Consider the following 19,377-nt stretch of genomic DNA (forward strand, 5'->3'; position numbering starts at 1 on the left):
CATCTCCATGGCATGTATTTCATAATTTCATGTTTACAGAGACATAAATAGACTCCATCCCACAGTCACATGTGTGAGGATCTGTTACACATTCTTTGCTGCAGTCAGACTTGCAGCAGCTCTGTGAACGTCAACTGACCACGGCGACTGTAACTTTTTCAGTTTTCCTCTTTTCTCCCAAAATAACAACAGCAAACCACACGTGTAAATCTTTTATTGATTCTCTCTTGCCTTCTGCCTGACAACGGCTCTAAAAATACAAGCAGAATTTCTTCTTTGACAGAGGGCTCCCTTACAAATTTCTTCCCCAGGATATTGAACATCAAACTGTTGAAGAAAAGCTCTCCCCAAAACAGCCTGGGGAAAAAAAGAAAAAAGTCATACTGTTTTTTAAACTTAGGAAGCAATTCAAGTTACAAATCAGGAAACAAAAGGATGTTACAGAAGTGGTAACAGCAGATAGGAGGACTAGAGGAGAACTAAAAACCAAAAAAGACTATAAAGCAAAAAGAAGTTCTCTTTACATACAAATTTTCAGATGCAAAGGTCAAATCAACATCATGTTCTTTGGGGGATGTTCATCGGAGGTCTTCAGAGCCAGCCGTCACAAACAGAGCAGGGAGAAGGAGCAAGCGGACGGGACACATTTTCTAAAAAAAAAAAAAAAAAAAAAAAGCTCGAGTAAACATCTCGTTTTGTAGGAGCACCCAAATGTCTTTACACCAATGCTAAACGCATCTCAGATGCCAGTAACAAAGCCTAGGCTCTAAATAAAGGCAAACTATATTATTAGCTCTGCCTCCTGTTCTGACTAAATGCTGTTTCTCCAGGCAGCACCCAGAACTCCAGCTGCTCTCCCTACTGTAGCTGCACATCTGAATTTCTCCCACAGTATCTCCTGTAATTATTTATTCACCAGTAACGCAAAAGCTTTTAATTTTCTCTGCTGCAAACTCCTGATATTTTTTTAGCCTTTAAAACCTACTATGAGCAGACTTTCACTAAATGTCCTCTGCAATTTCACGCTAATGCATCTCAGTAACAATATTTTGAACAGGTTTATTTTAAACCTCTTGCGTGTGTATATATAACTATACATATATATTTACATATTATAGATATATTACATACATGCACAGCAAGAACTAGAAGAGTTATGTGGCACATACAGGAGTCTTCCTTTCACAGTGCCAATTTATTGGAACCTAAACCAAAATCCTGCTCTAAGAAAGCAGAGAGAAAACACATTCAGGAACTGGGGCTGGAACCAATAGTCTAGGCTGAACTCAAAAATCCAGCTTTGAGTGCCAACAGGCATGAGAAAGCTTAAAATAATGGTTTTAAGTTTTGCAGCTCATGCTTATCTCTGGTCAGAAGTCAAGTGCATTGGAGAAGTGACCTCAGCTTTGTCCTTGGGGAACAGTCGACCAAGGATGAGCAGTTTTCAGTGACTTAGCAAAACCCAGCTTAATTGTAGGATACTGGACAGATTTCACAATAACCTGACAAACACTAGCATTGCCATAGCACACACAGACTGGTTGAATACAGCTCCTATCACTATCCAATTTCTCTCTCCCCTTCGCTTTCACAAGCACCAGTGTTTCCAAATACCAGCCCTGGGGTCAGCCCACAAACAAGCCGCAGCAGAGCAGCGTTAGGAGCCCTGTTCGTAACTGTTCTCCCTCTTACCTTGCTGGCAAGAGGATGTTTTTTTAACCCGTGTAATTTTTCCCTTCCTCCTTTGCACAGCCAGGAACCTGGTCAAGTATTTCCCAGAGATGCTCGCACAATCCACAGGTCAACCCCTGCGCTGTGGTCCCCAGCGCTGACCCTCGCCTCCAGCTTACTCGCTGCCCCATTTCCTGCTACCAGCTAATGTTTTAGGTTTCAACAAACCTTTAACAAAGATTTTAACAAACTCTAACTTAAAACAAATTCCGACCTTCCTCTCAAGAGCCACATTCTCACTGCCAAGCAGCCTCCTTTGCTCAGACACCCTGTGCGCTACAGAACCTGAACCACTTCAGATCCTCTCGACAGGGTAAGATCAGGTTCCCTCGTTAGCTCAGCTTCTGCACATCCCATTGCAAGCGCCAGCCCCATCCCTTCCCAGACCAGCGGCTTGTCACAGTACACCCCTTGTCAACAAACCAGCTGTACCTACTCCGGGGTTTGGGTACTCAGGTATCATTAAATTACTGAGATCAGGTCTCCAACAGTCCATCTCTGCCCCAAGCTACTGCCGAGGGTTTGCTCCAGCTAGTGCCGCTACGGGGAGTTAATCAAACCACTCTGACAATAAAGTACTGCCTTTGCTGGGGAAAATCTAACCAAACAATATAAATTCTTACCTGCCTGTGCCAAAAGCGAGCATTTGGACCCAAATACCAAGCATATGCCTTTAAATTTTCTCCTTTTACAAGGAGAGTGTTTATTTACACCACACATGTAGGCAAGAGAATCAGAAATTACAAGCAGATCCAAGCTTTGCACCCACTCTACACATTGCAAGTTTTTGTGCTGCTCTTTTCACTTACCTACTAAATATTGTCATGACTGGGTGCCCCATGCTTAGAGCGGCTTTGTTGCTGTGACCAGAGGTGTACAAGAGGAGGTGACCCAAACCACCACTGATCTACACGTGGTCTGTGCGGTATCTTCAGTAGCCTGCATGGGATGAAGGCTTCTGTCCTCTCTAGAACACCGACAAGCGGCGCCCAGGTCAAGGGACATTGCTTCATTCCACATTGCCGGTGGTTGCTGCGTTGCTCTTCTTATTCAGGCAGTGACCAAGTATGACCTAATCCCTCCGGACCTCACTTTCTTCACAGGTTAAACAATAAGAACAGAACCCTTCTGCCTCGCAGGAAGCTGAGGCAGCATTGGCAGGTAGAAAGCTTTGAGATGCTGGAATAAGAGGCATCAAAGGCTCTAAAATGTTACTATAAATTTCTTACTGTGATGGAACACGTGCCATAAGAAAAAACAAGGGATTTTTTTTAATTATTATTTTACCATAACTCCTCACCACCAAACAAGTTTAACTCTGGTTCAAAAGCAGTCAAGTAAGAAATAATTTGAAAAGTGTACACTAAGGAGAACATATACTTAGGATTGGAAAATAGGTGTGTCTCTCAGTAGGTGACGCTTCCTCAACAGGCCGAGTCAAACAGGGTTGAGCAGACTCTGTTTGCTAAGCACCTAAACCCAGTGGGAACCCCCACTCACCACAGTCCCTCCAACACCACAAATCCTAGAGGGCAGCTGCATTCTAAGGCAGTACCATTTGCCTGTAAGACTGGATCCTTCCATCTCATTTTAAAATTGCAACAAAGGAAAAGTCAGTTTTTCCATGCTTGAAAAGTAGAGGATTTGCTCCCGTGCACACAGGAACAGAAACCCTAGCAAAGAAGGGACCGAATTATTATCATACCCAGCTGAAAAAACCCAAACTCACTACTAGACCATGTACTAAGTCAGCACACTTTTTTCCCTGGTTTCGATAATCTGACAAGAGCTACCTGTTTAAAACTCCTTTTCTTCAAATTCCAAATCAGAATTTTATTTTCTATTCCCGATACTTAAACTTCAAGTGTGGAATGGGGTAACATAACAACAAACATCACATTAAGAACATGCTTAAGAACACTTTCATCTTTAGCTTTTTTTTGGTGCAGTTTATTATATAAATTATGCTTTTAAACATTTAGAGCACTCACATTTCAAAACAAAAGTGTTTAGATCCCCACTGAGATACTAGTGCAAAAAGTGGTTTATCTAAGTGCAGATAAGTTACACGTCCCCACTGGCAGCCAGTGGATCAGGCTGTTTTCAGTATAACTCCCAAGTCCATAACTAACAATTCTGTTATCTACACTAAATCCAAGCACGTTGTAGTCAACAGAAATATTGGACTTTGGTAAGTAACAACCAAATATTCCGACAGTACAAACAAGAGAAGAACAATTCAACTTCAAGCAGACCTGGGACTTCACTGGGATTGGAGACCACCATTATCATTTTTCTGAGCTGACTTTAGTTGTAAGTTATAAATAAGAGGATGCCAAACATTCTATTTGACGTTCAATTCCAATTATTAAAACACAATAAAGCTCACGTGCATGCAGGTTTTGTATTCCAGTGAATGCCACAGGTCATCTTTAGCGTATCACGGACAGTAGCTGAACACCAAATACAGGAATATTAATGAAATAATCTTGATCTGGCAAGAGAATAAATGAGAAAGCTCGAAGATCCTTCCTATCTCCAGTGCCAATAATTGCTGCTGAAAAATGTATTAAGTCAGGACTGAAATACAGCAACACCTCTCAGTTACACAATACCTACTAACCCCACAAGTTTAAGTAAATCCAAGCAAAATAAATCTTACTCAACTCATAGATGCTAATGTATGGGGTCACTGCAGTGAAATACAGGCCACTTTGTCAGAAGTGGTTATTAGTATCTTAGAAATCTGCATTAATTTCTGTTAAAGAACTGTTGTGATGTAAAAACAAAGTGAGACACTTCATAAATATCATCTTTATTCATGAGTTTTCTTTTTCACATTCTTTAAAGTGATGTTTAATTGAAATCTGCATAGTCAAGAGTGAAAAAAAAAATTCATAGAAGTCAGACCCAAATGTGAATGTTGCTTTAAGTTAAGAGTGGTCACAATCACAGGAATAAGCAACCTCCAGAAATAAATGGCTGGGGAGATGTGGATGGGATGGGGATGAAAACCACCAGAAAAACTCTGCTCGGTCTATTTGTCTGTTAATGAAGTCTTCACACAAAGATACACAACACCCATTCACATTCATGTGCACAACAGAACATAAACTACAGAAGATAGATACTTCCTCTACTGAATGAAACGAAACAGAGTGAGATCATTTGTCTTTAACTGAGTGTGGATCAGCTATTCCCACAACAGGAACCATTACAACACCCAGGTGGATAAACACAAGGTCCAGATTTCTTCATGCCCTTATTACACCACACTGAAACTAGCATCCTACAGTAGGAAACACAAAATCTGAGTATTTCCATAATACTAAGAATTACTCTTAACACCCACTTTTTAAAGCAGTATCATCCCCCTTCTTTTTTAATTAATACTATCATCCCTCTCCTCACTGCTAATGTTATCTGCAGTTCAAAAAGCAGGTGAAGAGGACCTCTCAGTGCCCACATAACGGCTCAGCCCGTGGAAGCAGTCTGCAGCAGAACACCTCCACCTCCAGCTTCATTTCCATAAGCACAGGCAACACAGTCCCAAGTATCCCGCATCAACACCACAGTGACTGCAAGCAGTATTTTTATTATTTACACCATCTACTGATTTAGCTGTTGCTCTCAGCATTATAACCATCATTAGAAAAATTTAGAGGGGAAAAAAAAAAGGCATGTCCCCTACATGACAGCTGTAGGTAGTAAAGACTCACATATTGTCCACACGCCGGTGAGAGGCCATTTCTTACCTCTGGTTTTGATTTATGCCACAGAGACACTACTCTACAGCTGAGCACTAGTGTAAATGCAGAATCCTCTTACAATACCGTCACTCTGAACTTCAGCATGCACAAACTAGGCTTAGCACTCTGCATATGACTGTACAGTAATAAACTTCAGTTAAAATTTACATGAGTTAGGTTCTGAATTATTCATCTTATTCAGATGCACAATCTAGGAATGTGGGGAATATTCAATCATACAAGTTTGGATCTGGGCAGGGAATAAGTCTCATTTATTCACTATGAGCCTACAGGCTTTAAATCTGAGATTCAAGTCCAGCAGGTCAAGAGAAAAAGTTATTTATGAAATCAAACCAGTCAGAAATACATTTGCTGCCATGGATATTGGAAACTTAAGGCCTGAAGTATTCTGGCAAAGACTTACAGCAGTGAGTAAAAGGGATTCAGCAAAAACATTTGTAGCAAGCAGTTCGTACTCTTACAAGGGCGAAACGAACTACATAGCGAAACTCAAACCCACCACGGTGAAATTGCAACTCCAGGGCTGAAACCCTACCTGCATACCCTACCTGCATTCGACAGGTTAGAGTAAAACCTCCCTGGCACACGGGAACACCAACCAGAGCTCTGTGGCAGTGTCACCCAGCATCAACAAGGTGTTGACAGACACCTACCGCAGCACCCCTCCTTTAAGGATAACCTGCTTTCTCCTCGGGGAACTAACGCACTCAAAGATGGGGAAAAAGTCAGAAGTCTGGAAACGAGGACTGCAGATAACCAAATTTTACCCCAGAAATAAGCCACCTGGGCAGCCAGCAGCTGGCACACTGGCCAGGTTTCAGGGCTAAACCACAGAAAACAATCTTGTCCCAGTTCAAAACACCAAAAATAAAATTGGCTGATTGGGTATGGGCTGATAAATTTTCACAAGAAGCAATGGCAACTTCTCCCCCCCTCCTGGCAATTTCACAGGCAAATCTTCTGGCAGACCCTAAATCTAATTAAATTAGGAACAGAATTTTTAGCACAATGGTATTCTTAATTTCTTCAGAAAACAACCTGTATTTCTTGTGTCGCATCGGGGGTTTAATTCAAGAGACCAGTAGAGTAAGACCAATTTTGACATTAGTTCAAGATCACCATTGGCACAGGGATTTACATTATTTGTACTTTTTAAGGGTGGTGGTTATAAGGGCATTGGATTAGATTTTTCTTTTACCAACGAAAAATCCTAAAATAAATGCAATTTGGTAGTCTGAAAAAAGCCACCTTAACTCTAACATACAATGAAACTACTTTGTGGCCTTCTGTGTTTCAGGAAAATATCCCACATATTCAGATCATCAGGCAGCCTTGCTAGTTAAGACACATTAAAATGAAACATTTTCCATTAAAGTTGCCAAAAACCGGATTTAAATTTATTGCATGACGTTGCATAAGAAAGTATATTATTGAAAACTGTAAGGCATCATGCAATTATCCATCAGCTAGTTATTTATTATTCCTTGAAAGATGGTTATATACTCTAAAGTTATAAAACCAGTTTCAAAAAAGTACATAAAAAAATTTAACATAAGCATTAAATATTTTTCACATGTTCATCGTTTTTAGCTGTTAAAAAGTGCATTCAAACATACTGTACTGGAAAGTTGCTCTGACCAAAAAGTGGTGCCGGAGACTTGTTAAATTAAAAGCTGCAAAAGAATGTTGTATGGGATTAGAAAGCTCACAGGTTGTGAAACTTGCTTGAAATAATTTTTCAATCCTCACACTTACAATTTAGCTTACATGATATAATTAGCTAAAAATGTGTATTTTTATAACTAAACAGTCAAATGAATTCAAGTTACGTACACTGAGTGATCAAATAAGGAGCAGACTTAATATTCAGACACGGGACAGAGTGTACTGATGCGATTTTGGCATTAATCAATATACTGTGCCATCCAGCGGAAGCCTTCTCCATAGCCTTGTCTCTTTAGCACACTGCACATAAACACTTCTAGAGGCCTTGCATTCAGTTCTTTCAATGGTATACTGCCCTGCAGAGAGACAGAAGTATTGCAAGTTACAGTATTGTGATAAAAAGATGGCTACTTTACAAGGACATTTGTTTCTATGGAATGACATTATTTAAATTGTGTCGGATACTAGAATTTTAGAAAATAAGTTAATCTAAAACATGTACATGTTACTAAGATTAAGGTCACTTGAGCATGCAGCATATTTTCATCTGGAGAGGGTGAAGTACATGAAACCAGAATACAACAGCAGGCACGTGCACAGAGAATTGGAGAGCTTAGACCTGGTTTTCAGATAGTTCCCTGCTCTGTTTCTAATAGCTTTCCGACCAGATAAAAAGAGCATTTGCTACCAATTGTAGGACTAACCATAGCAAGAGTGCAAGTTGCTTGCTTGCCAAGATCAGCACAGTGCAATAAAGCTGTTGCTCAACTGGAGATTCACAGTGGTATTCATACTTCACTGACTACATGCAGTGTTGTAAAAACCAGGGCAAGATACAAAAACCCAATAAAAGTCGGTACTAAGTGCCTGCAGCCCATTACATCTATTCTAAAACGAACCAGTGCAATTCTCTTTCACATGGAAAACAAGAAGGTAAAGATTTATTCTCACTCAACCTAAACTCCAACTGGCACTGAGCTTTAAGGGAAGCATCTAAGAGTAAATACTCTTAGAGGAAAAGAGGAATTACAAGGCCAGGTGCACTCCTCAGCAGAGCCACAGTGCTGGATGCCTAATAGGAGCTGGGACAGAAGCCACACCAGAGTAGCTTGCTCAGCTGCAGAGAGGTGTCCTGCCTTTCCAAGGGCAAAGGACAACATAGCAACTTGTTCCTAGCGGCCAGTATCCAAATGTCTCCTACAAGTAGTACACTGCATTTACTTTAAATTAAGAAGAGTTGAAGTATCACAAAGATCCATAATATAAATCTGCCTTTTTGCTACCAACATCAGTAGGAACTTTTTTTTTTTCCTCACAACCTACAAACTCAGACTTCTACAATGTTGTAAATCTATTTCTAAGCTTTAGGTAAACATGTTAACTAACAAATTGTACTAACTCTGCACTTTAAATGAGAAAAGTCACTTACTGAAAGACTTCATCCAGTTTTCTCTTATAGCTTTCACTAGAACTATAGCCTCTGAAAACTTGCTCATCCTTTTTAAAGTACTACACAGGAAAGCTGAAGTACTAAAAATTAGGCTAAGTACAATTAATTTTTCTCTGAAAAAACATGGCATTGAATATGATGTAAAAAAGTTGTAGTAGAGATTCATCTAATGCACACACACACACAGACTCCAGAATTCATTTCATATACAGTTATGTACAAAGTACTTCATAAATTAAAACCTATTTATTTTGTGTAACTGGAGTGAACTGCAGTCAACACATAAATATAAGGCAAACAAACTTCCTGGCAAAAAAAACCCAAAACACCAAAACTACCAAAAAAAAAAAAAAAAGGATCGTTACCTTTCCTGTTGTCTGGCCATACAGACCAAACATTTCTCGTAACCTCTCTTCACTAATGGCTTCAGGTCTGTCAATTTTGTTACCAAGAATTAGGATAGGCACATTAGCAATAGTTTCATCTGTCATTAGTGACTACGAAGGAAAAGAGAAAGGAGGAGAGATTAATTTAGAAGGTCAAACCGCTACTACTCATGTCCAGGTGGCAGCAGAGCTCTGTTGGACACTGGGAATTTGAGCTTATTTCTTAGAAGTTAAAGTTAAAACTTTGACAAACTTATTTAAACTTACATCAAGTTCTTCTTTCGATTCAAGCAATCTTTCGTGATCTGCACAGTCCACCAAGAACACAATGCCATTAATTGCAGGCAGATAGTTTTTCCACACTCTGCGAGCTACAGGGAAGATGTGAATTAAAAACAAAAGGAAGTTATCCCAAAATTCAGAGCAATACACATCCGTAAATAAGAAGCAACAGAGTTATTTTGAAGTCTTAGCTTATGTTGCCAGTCTTCAGGATGCAATTTCATGTTTTACAAAGCTTGAAATCATGGATCAAAAGTATCATTCCCTTTACTGTTATCAGCACTTTATCTATCCCACATGCACACTCATGCACTGAAACGTTTTGTGTTTCCCCAAGCATTATGTCAACAAAGGTAAGTTTGAAGCATAAAGCTTACAAGTAGATGTAAGCAATTAAAGTACAGAATCCTCTGCAAGGTACAGATATCTGTCCAAAGTTACTGCTCTACTGCAGCTCTTCCCAATTTGTATTTGGGATTTGTGATAAGTAATGGAGACGGACAAAAGAGCAGTGAATGTTTTTTGTGCTGTCAAAGACACTGTGGGAAGTTGATCTCTGCAGCACGGTTGTATTTCTGATCCAAAATGAATGGACTGTAGACAATTCACTCAATTCAGTGAAGTAGGTCAATGTATTCTCTTACCTTGAGCATGTCCACCCAGATCAAAGGTAGTGAAAGTCATGCCAGCAATTGTCAGCTCTTCTGAAGCTAGAAATACACAGAATTATGTTCTCTGTGAAGATTATGCAGTGCATTAGAACAGCCTAACTTTCCAGCACGTAGATTCTACTTTCTGTCTTAGGTCTTTTCAGTATTTTGATACTCAAGAAACAAATCAGAGCAATACATTTTCTCTCAAAATCAGTGGCACACTTGTTAAATGGTTAATAGCATTTTGTTGTTAAAACACGTGTGAAAAATCTACAACGCTAAGAATAGCAGAGAGTATTCGTACGTTATTTATCCCTACACATTACACAAACAACAGTTGGCTCTGGCATCTGGTTTGCCACAAAGATGGCATTTCACATACAATACTGCTCAAGGCTTCTCCTCTTCACATCCTTTCCCAATTTTTTACCTCCTTACTGGACTTCACCAATCCACATTTTTAACCTGTGTCAAATTTTTTCCTCCTGCGAGGCTACCAAGATAGCAATTACACAGCAACCTCTGAGCCAAAAAAAAAAAAAAAAATCAAAACAGTGTACAGAAATGTTAGTTTTCCAGCTGCGCAGAGAAGCTGCTCCCAAACACTGCAAGTCCTAATGTTCCACAGCTTCCGTAATCTAGACTCCCAGCTCCATCATTCTGCTTGTTACCTATTAATTTTAAATATGCCACATTGAACTATCCTATACATGGTTTTTTATGAATATTACTTGAATTATCTACAGATGGCAATCCCAGAAATTCCTTTGTTTCTCCCCAGTTACACTGTTGGTCTTATGACATATAATCAGATCCTGCTTTTCCTGCAACACTAACTACTTTCTAGCTATGGAACCAGCAATATTAACTTACTGGGATGTAACGTGGGGACGTGTTGTCCCAGTCTGTCATCTTTGAGCATGTGCAGCAGCGTAGTTTTTCCAGCATTGTCCAGTCCAAGAAACACTAGTTTGCCTGATTTCTTGTACAGTCCTAGAACAAAGGAGGATGTAGTGACTAATCAGTCAAATTGGTCAGAGTTCATTTCCGACACTAGAGATGCTTTTGCTCCCAGGAGCAAAGTGTTACAGTCACAGTACAAAATACAGAGTGGCCAAGCTCCACTGCACACTTTATCAATGCCCTTTATCCACATTCTACACGTACAAACCACATTCATGCTTACTCGTGACTGCTGTACTATGTGTACCACATGTAGCTTATGGGATGCTCGGTGGGAGAGAGGCACACAATTGATGTAAACATGTCACTCATGTAAATGCATTTACATTATCTTAGGAAAACCAGAACAAACCAGGACTAAATTTTGGCAGCGTAGCTTACTCTGCCCCAGTCAAAGGACGGTTTTGCTCACAGGCGGTGGAGGGGGGTGTGTGTGGGTACAGCGCTGACAGTGGGCTTAAAACACGGACCATCCTGAACCTGAACAGAGGGTATATTGTTCAGCTTCCTCCAATTATGACAAACTTGTTCGAGGCAAAAAGAAAGTTCAGACCTCAATGGACATATTACAGAGAAATTAATTTCAATGTCAATAGTCACAATTAGTGTGTGTGTGAATTCTTTTCTGTCAAAATAATATACGAACCAACATAAAGTAACATTCATGTGTACCCTCAGTTAAATTGTCTGGATATATCCTGAATGGCATCGTCAGGGCAATTCTGACACACTTGCTGTCATGTGATAATGCTTTCATAATTGGTGAAAATAAAATCTCTTATTCCTGTTGTCATTTTTATAAAAATGCCTTTCCCCCTTTTCTTCCTCTACTTGTAACCCCAGTAAATGCATCAATTGCTGTAAAGGAGACGAAGGATGCATAAAACACAAACACTCTGTTTTCTTAAGTCTGAGATTATCAAGGAGTGATTCTCCTAAACTTGCCAACACTACATCCTATGCCAGGATTATTTTTCACTGCTTCAAACTGATCGACATTCAAAGTAAAACATTTTAAAGACAAATTTCATTTAAAAAAAAAAATCACATTCTGTATGGGAAAACTACTGAAGCAAGAGTCTCATAGCTTTGAAGAGGGAGTAAGGGAAAATTTTCTCCTTAAAAAAAGTCAAAGAGCTGTGCCTGGATATTACACACTGCACATCTTAGGAACCACTACTGACCCCACAGCCTTCACGAATGCTGAAGAGGGCTGAACACTTACAGAGTGTGTGTGTGGGGGGGAAATGTATGTGCTGAAATTACATTTCTTTAAAAGCAAAACTGGGCTACATTCCTAATAGAATTCTCTTCTTTCCGCAAAAGAGCTGCAAAATACAGCCATATATTGTAATGTGGGAGTTTTTAAGTCACCAGGATCTTTTACTACACAATGTCATAGTATCATGGTACTTTGAAATACACTGAGGAAAAGTTTCTGTATCATCACAGTGGCGGTAAAAAAAATGACCTTTTGTGAAGTACACAATCCGATTTCACTGTTAAAGCTCATCACTGCAGTCCCTACACATAACTGCACCTTCTCCCGCAAGCACAACCAACCCTCCCCATCTGCAAACTACACACCAACGCCCTGCACTGTGCCTTGGGGCCACTGGCAAGCGGCTGGTGGCCGTCCAGTGGGTGCACTGACAGCTGCCCTGGGTCTCTCTACTTGAGGCTAGCAGGCAGAGCGAGCCAGTAACATCAGTTTCTGCAGCCCTGATTTTTTCCTTATCTAATGTGTTATCCTCATATGTGTTTTATTTGGTGGGATTTTAAGCGATGCTGTTGCACAGGTGGCTGCTCAGACAGCCCTGCAGATGCTCCAGCATTACAGGGGGATACGTGCCTTTGCCTAGCTGACCTTTACACTGCTGGTGTTTGCTCACCTCTCCCCCTGCCTTTAAGCTAATCTCTGGGATCACACTCCAGTGGAACATGTTTTGTAACTTGCAGGAATGAATATTCTTTCATACTCCTCAGCCTGCTTCATTAGTGACCTTTATTACTACAGGTACTGTAGAGTGTCTTCACAGTTCTTTCAAATACAACTCTTACTTCCCAAACTCACCTTCTCACATGCCCAAGTGTATATTAACTATTAAACTACAGAGAAAGGAGTGGGCAAACATTTTCTTATATTAACTTATGTCACAGGAGAAACTCCAGTTCACACTTAACCTTACGAGTTAAACAAAATTCTACTAGACCATAGTAAAACAGTATTTTTGCCACTCAGTCTGGGAGCCTTTGCTCCCAAATCAGGTGCTGCTGCTTTCTCTGAAACATTTCACACTTCCCAAGTGTCTTTCATGGAAACACAAAACAAACTAGCAGCAATACTTCAGCCATTAGCTATACTAAGACCACAGTTTATATATATATTTATATAAAGATTCCTTGTGCGTTCTAAAATTGTACGTGTGCTAAGATGTACTTCGTAAAGTGATCTTATCAGCCTGCTGACAGGACAGCACAGGGAACTGCGGGGAGTTTCCCAAATGTTATAATCAACCTTCTTCAACTGTAAATGAGATGGAAAAGAGAAAGTGTTTCTTCTAGATTAAGAGGGACACATTGAAAGTAAGTTTCCTTCCTACTTCAAGCTCTAGTATCTTTCGCCAGAATTAGACTTTGCATGCACAGGACTGGGAAAGCAGGCTACTTGCAGCAATCACTGCTGGCTAAGAAAGAGGAGATAAGAAAGATTAGTCAACTTAGTTAAAATTTCACTGGCTAATATTTCGATTGTAGGCCAAGGGTCTAACATTCAGCAAAAAAGTTTAAACTTTCAACTGATAAAAGGTAGGTGGCACAGCTTGCCATGATTCCTTAATCTCAAATGCTTTTTATCCACTTCAATAAAATCCTTCCAACTTGTAAATTGTGCCTTTTACCTATGTGATCTGCAACTTCTGTTCCTTTCTTCAGTATCCTAACATTTCTTTTCTTCCAGGTTGTTTTGGTTTTTTGGAGGGTTTTGTTTGTTTGTTTTGTTTTACACAAGCTAATATTACACCTCGGATCGATATGGATTGCAGACTCTTTTGGCCAGAGAATACTGTCCTGAGGCTCTTCAGCAGATGCCAGTGAGGCCTCGTACTGATTTCAGTGACACCAGTCACAGAATAATGCACTGCTGAAAGCGAGCGAGGGCTTCAATATCCAGCACTTTTTTTTTTTTGTAGGAAGTCCCTTATATTTGGATTCTCAAGTGATATCTGCATGTACGAAAACTGAACTAAAATAACCGAGTTCAGTTCTTTACAGCAGAGAAAAGTCAGGAGAAACTCCACAGAAGTCAATTGAATTACGCCAGCTTAAATGTAGTATGATTAGAAAACTCAAACCTATTACGTTCATGAAAGAAAATGTAATGTTTTCAAGAGGTTAAAGGATTAATTTAAGATTGAATGGAGAACACGCTCTGGAAATACTCAGTATTGATAAGTGAAACTTTTGTTTGAGTGTTACTGAATACACACTAAAACAAATATTATTATTTAACAAGCGGCTATGTTTGAAGATAACAGAGGTGAACAGACATTTTATACAAAAATAGCAGAAAGGAAAAAAAACGCAAACAACAAATACTTACCTAAAAACTGTAATACGCTACTGAAACCACTGTAAATCCAATCAAATATGAAGGACATATCTGAATCTTATGGTCTGAAATAAACAGAAAATATAATGCATTTAAGACCTGTCAGTACAGCACATTAAACATTGTAAGATATTTACAGATAACAAAAGTAATTCAAAGTCCTGGGTGAAAAAATAAAAAACAATTTAGTTTTGCTAAACTGTATCATGGTCTCGATCAGTGACCCCACAATGCATTAAAAAATTATTGTAGAAATGGAAGACAGAATCCAGACCTTGTGATTCAACAGCAAATACCTTCTCCTCCCCTTGGAAAATGCCACGTGGACAGAAGTCTTTGCAAGAAGTAAAAACAATTTTATCTTAAGTACAGTTTGGTGGAGGCGTGTGATGTTCCACTGAAGATTTCAAATGAGAACTTCACATAAACTTTTCAGGTGGGAAAAAGTAGCACTTTTGAGAGGCCAACAGAGGGATGTCAGCACAGAGTCAGTGATCCAGCTGCCCTTGGAAGCTGCTGCGGTTTGAAGCAGAGGTGATAAGGGGTGAAGAAGTTTTGTTAATCTGAATCCAGAGACGTCTGATGCCAAATAAATCCCTATTGTCTGCACATAACCTGTTTGGCTTGTAACGGGAAACATCTACTTAGCACAAAACACTGGAATTGCCATTCAAAGACCGTGACCTCCTGTACTGTCCTGCACAGGCTGCCACAATTTAAACCTTAAATGCAGAACAACTTGTTTTTAAAAAGGACTCTAGAATACCATGTTTCCCACTGAATTCCTTCAGCTGAGATTCAAGAACAGAAGCTTGAGCTGAGGGGCAGCCAGGATGACCATAACCAACACTCTAGTCGTGCCATACGACCGTCAGCCAACTTCAGCCAACCATCACAGGCAGGACATCTCTAACTACCAGGATGAAGCTCTGTTACTCCACAAGTACCCTTTCTTTGTGGTATAGTTAAAAAAAAAAAAAAATATAAGGCCCCTATGCTCATCTCTGGGAAAGAAGCAAGTGACCAGGATGGATTGTACAGCCTGATAAATTCAGTTAATTGTTCCTGCCCCAGAAAAAACCCTCTGCCACCAAAGGCGCAGCCACAGAAGAGGTGTCAGGGGAGCTTGCACACCTTGGGTGCCTGGGAGGATGGAGAGCGCAGAGGAGGAACTGCTGCTACTGCTGAAGTGATGCTTTAGGGCGCAAGAATAAAGCCATCACTAGGTTCACTGTGCAGCCATAAGCAATTAATTTCTCAGCTTTCATCTTAATTTCCTCATTATCTGAAGTGAGGATAATCACACTGAAAGCACCAGTTTGACATAGTGAATTAGTATCTAGCATGAAAACCTTTTGAAAGACTAAAGGGCAACATCCTTAGAAACATTTAGCCAGCTAATTCCTACTAGGGCACGTAACCCCTGCTAACATCAGGGGATGGGAGTCCGACTGCCCTCGAGAAACTGGACTGCACTCAGTGCAGCTGGCAGAGGCATCCACGCTGCTGGAGGCTGTCCTGCCACGCTCATTTCGATGCTGCAGCAGTGCCTTGGGGCATCACAAGATGATTTTAGGGCAGCCCTGACCCTGGAGCACAGGACACAGTAGTCAAAACACAGGTCAGAAGCAGATCAAAACTTAGGCATCTGTAAACAGCAATTACATTCATGGTAACAAACAGAGTTTCTCCACTCTGCAACAAGAAGTATATTACAGAAACACGCAAAGAGGAGGAAAGAATATTTTATGTAAGTTTGCTTGCACTGGAACAAAATCTATTCAGATGACGAGGCACTAGGAGTCTTGGTTTCTTCATAACTAACCCTGAAACCTTCACCCACGTCTAACATTACTCTGAACAACTGCTCAGCTGCAACAGGCACAAATTTTAAGAATACAAATCAAAAACGCTTGTCAATGCATAAACACCCAGTTACACAACGTCACCACTGAAACTGTCCCTTGCATGGCTAAAAAGCAAAGGTCAAGAATAAGCAAACACGGAAGAACATACACGTCAGCAGATTTATTTATTGCTTGAGCAAAATACCGATCGAGAAAAGCCTCTGTGGGGCTTAGAAAAACGATCGACTCAAATAACCTGTAAATCAGGGCAAACAGCGTGATGTAAGAGAAGTGCTCAGATTACTGAGGTGAGAATAACTTCACAGCATTTAGTTCTATTAACCTTTTCCATCTATTAAACTTATGGATGAAACAAGAAAAAAATCTTTATGTGTTACAGAAAAGACTTTGATGGCCAAGAGTCAAATGAATCTTAAAGTGACAACACGATTACTCTGCAAACACTAATGAAGTGGCATTAATACAGGTTCAACCTCCATCACCACAAATTAAGTGGTTTTAGAAAGAGAGCTACCCAAAACCACCCAGAACAGTCTCTGTATTAGCTGGCAGTGCTTAAAGGGAAATACTTTTAAAATGGGGAAAAAATGGACAGCTAATTGTAAAGGCACACTGGTAATATTTGAATAGAGATATTAAATCGACTCTTATCACACAGGAAAAGTAACTACATAATTCACAGGAGTGTCAAATCAAAGCATTAAAAAGCTCTAGTGGCTCTGCATTGCATTGGTATCAAGAATTGTTACACTGCTGAGACATCCAAGTCATGGAGCTACAGTGAACTGAGGGAAGAGCCGAGGCTATTCAACGTACATGGACTCAAACTCTCAGGCAATGACTGTTCACAAGCCATGAGGAAAACAAAAATACTATTTTAAGGTTATTTTAAGGGTTCCCTTGAAAATAATCAGTTGCAAGCAGACATAAGCATTTAATAAAAAACTGTACTGGACACAAGACAATCTTTTGACACCAACTATTTTTACAGACATCAACTTACTCCTTGACAAAAATACAAAAGTTAATTTTCTAGCATCACACCAACAACAGATGGCTATTACTTCAAAATGTCTTCAACAACCCTGGATGACATGATTTCATCAGCAAAGCGTCATTCGGTAACTCCCGGGGAGCCCTGTAAGCCACTCTATAGACCAAGGAGATGGGTTTGCTCACTGGAGACCACTTTTGACCGCAGGGATGAGGAATTCCCACCCAGTGGCTTTGGTAACATCTTGAGCCAGCCTCCTGAAGGGAATGTCACTGACAGCAAGCAAATTCACTCACACTTATTTCTTTTATATTCTGAAAAACAGGGACTTTTTTCCCCTACTCTGAATCTGCATTTTCCCAGCTAAAAATTCATCGTTTCACTTCTGAACCAGTTAGAATAACACTTACTTCCAAAGTCTGTGAAAAATTAGATAAGAGAGGATATCAGGCTTTTCAAGACAGTTTTAAATTCCTTTATGGAATAATTAAGAAACAGAAACCAGCAACACCCAAGCAGAAGAGCTCTTGCAGTAACTGGAAACGCAATGTGCTGTGCCTGGGTGGGTACTGTCAGCAAGAGTTAGGAAAGAAACCTCTGTCCAACCTAACTGCACCCACCCTGCACCCCAGCTGCCATACGACCGAGAACACAACCTGCGAGCAAGTACTTAAAGTCTACTGCTAAGGGTGTATCTAAACACAATCACTTAAAGTTGTAATTTCACATATGATCATTTTAACATCGGAAAACGTTACTACAGACAACAAAAATCAAAATCCCCAAGAAACTCAGTGAATAAACTGGTATCTGCCTTCTCCAGTCCAGTTTATTCTATGATAAGAAACTGCACTTTGATGTAGCGTTTTAAAAGTTGAGGAAAGGGAAGGAGTTTGAAAATGAGGTAACAACAGATTTTCTTTGGATTTTAATCAGTTTTTTGATAGCAAGTCCTCTTTGAGATTTCAGAAGGAATAATCATCATACTGGACTGTTACTAATTGGGTTGAAAAACAGAAAGATTAGATACCGTACAGCAGTTAAGTTTAGTTGCATCATATCTTTTGCTCTGAGACAGCCTATTTTAATTTAGCAAAGATCTTAAGCACATTTGAAAGAGTAAAGCAAACAGTTTATCCTTGATGACAGCACGGCAGCGCACACGCCAGTTCCTACAGGCACCTGACGCCACGGTTCACCTGCAGCCTGGCTCACAATTGTCAGCTCACATTATCAGAGTTGGCCCTAGCGCAGCAATGCCCTTATTGATTAAGAATAAAATATTACATTGGAGCACAAGTATAAAATTACTCTTGATCTGAAAAGTTATAATCTCTGAAAAAAACAATAAGACTTCGTGTAAGGCTTGGCAGCTCAGTACAACCTGACAGACAGCCGCGGAGCAGCTGGAGGTCATGAGGTAACACAGCGCACTCCCAAGCCACAGACCCCCGAGCGAGGAACGAGCCCCAGCTACAAAGGCGCTGGCGGACAGCCGTGAGAGGCCCTCCCCATACCGGGCCGGCGCCCCCAGCCCCGGAGGCCCGCCGAGCCCCAAGGGTCGTCCCCGGGGCGAGGAAGAAGAGGGAATGGGAGGGAGAAAAGGGAACGGAAGGGAGGACCCCCACACACCCCCCTCACAGCGCGCTGCCCACGGACCCACGCAGGCCGCAGCCTCCTCGGGCGCGCAGGGACCCCCAGCCAGGCCCAGCCGCAGGCCAGAGGCCGCTCCCGGCAGGGTACGAAGGCGGCCCGGCACCCTGCGGGGCTCGCCCGGCCCCTCACCGCCCCACACCCTCCGCGCTTACCCGCCGCTGCCGAGCCTGAGGTGCTGGCGCTCCGCTCCGCCGGCACCGACACGCAACCCCGCGGCTGCGCCCCGCTCCGCCCCCACGCAGCTCCTTCCGGGCCCGGCCGGCCGCGTCACACGCACCGCAGCTGGGCTGGGCTGCAAGCCGGGCTCAAAGCTGAGCTAGGTACTGGGCTGGGCTCAGCGCTCCGCCCA

The 19,377-nt window shown here is 41.1% G+C and overlaps 1 protein-coding gene across 1 annotated transcript; it reads right to left on the reverse strand.

The window, feature by feature from the left end:
- Nucleotides 1-4,533: 4,533 nt before the first annotated feature.
- SAR1B (secretion associated Ras related GTPase 1B) lies at nt 4,534-19,359 on the reverse strand. The gene is made up of 7 exons (XM_054841611.1): nt 19,181-19,359; nt 14,502-14,575; nt 10,811-10,930; nt 9,929-9,994; nt 9,270-9,373; nt 8,982-9,113; nt 4,534-7,522 (listed from the first exon to the last, which is right to left on the reverse strand). Exons 2-7 carry the CDS (start codon nt 14,557-14,559, stop codon nt 7,406-7,408), a joined length of 597 nt encoding a protein of 198 aa, XP_054697586.1. The 5' UTR covers nt 14,560-14,575; nt 19,181-19,359; the 3' UTR covers nt 4,534-7,405.
- Nucleotides 19,360-19,377: the final 18 nt, after the last annotated feature.

This window comes from Grus americana, chromosome 14 (genome assembly GCF_028858705.1).
Source record: "Grus americana isolate bGruAme1 chromosome 14, bGruAme1.mat, whole genome shotgun sequence".
NCBI classification, from domain to species: Eukaryota; Metazoa; Chordata; class Aves; order Gruiformes; family Gruidae; genus Grus; species Grus americana.

Excerpts from the sequence above, each read along its gene's own strand:
- SAR1B (XM_054841611.1), bottom strand. The coding sequence starts at position 14,559 with ATGTCCTTCATATTTGATTGGATTTACAGTGGTTTCAGTAGCGTATTA. Across the intron at positions 9,995-10,810 it reads CGTCCCCACGTTACATCCCA|CTTCAGAAGAGCTGACAATT; the intron begins GTAAGTTAATAT and ends GTGTATTTCTAG. Across the intron at positions 7,523-8,981 it reads ATGGCCAGACAACAGGAAAG|GGCAGTATACCATTGAAAGA; the intron begins GTAACGATCCTT and ends GTCTCTCTGCAG.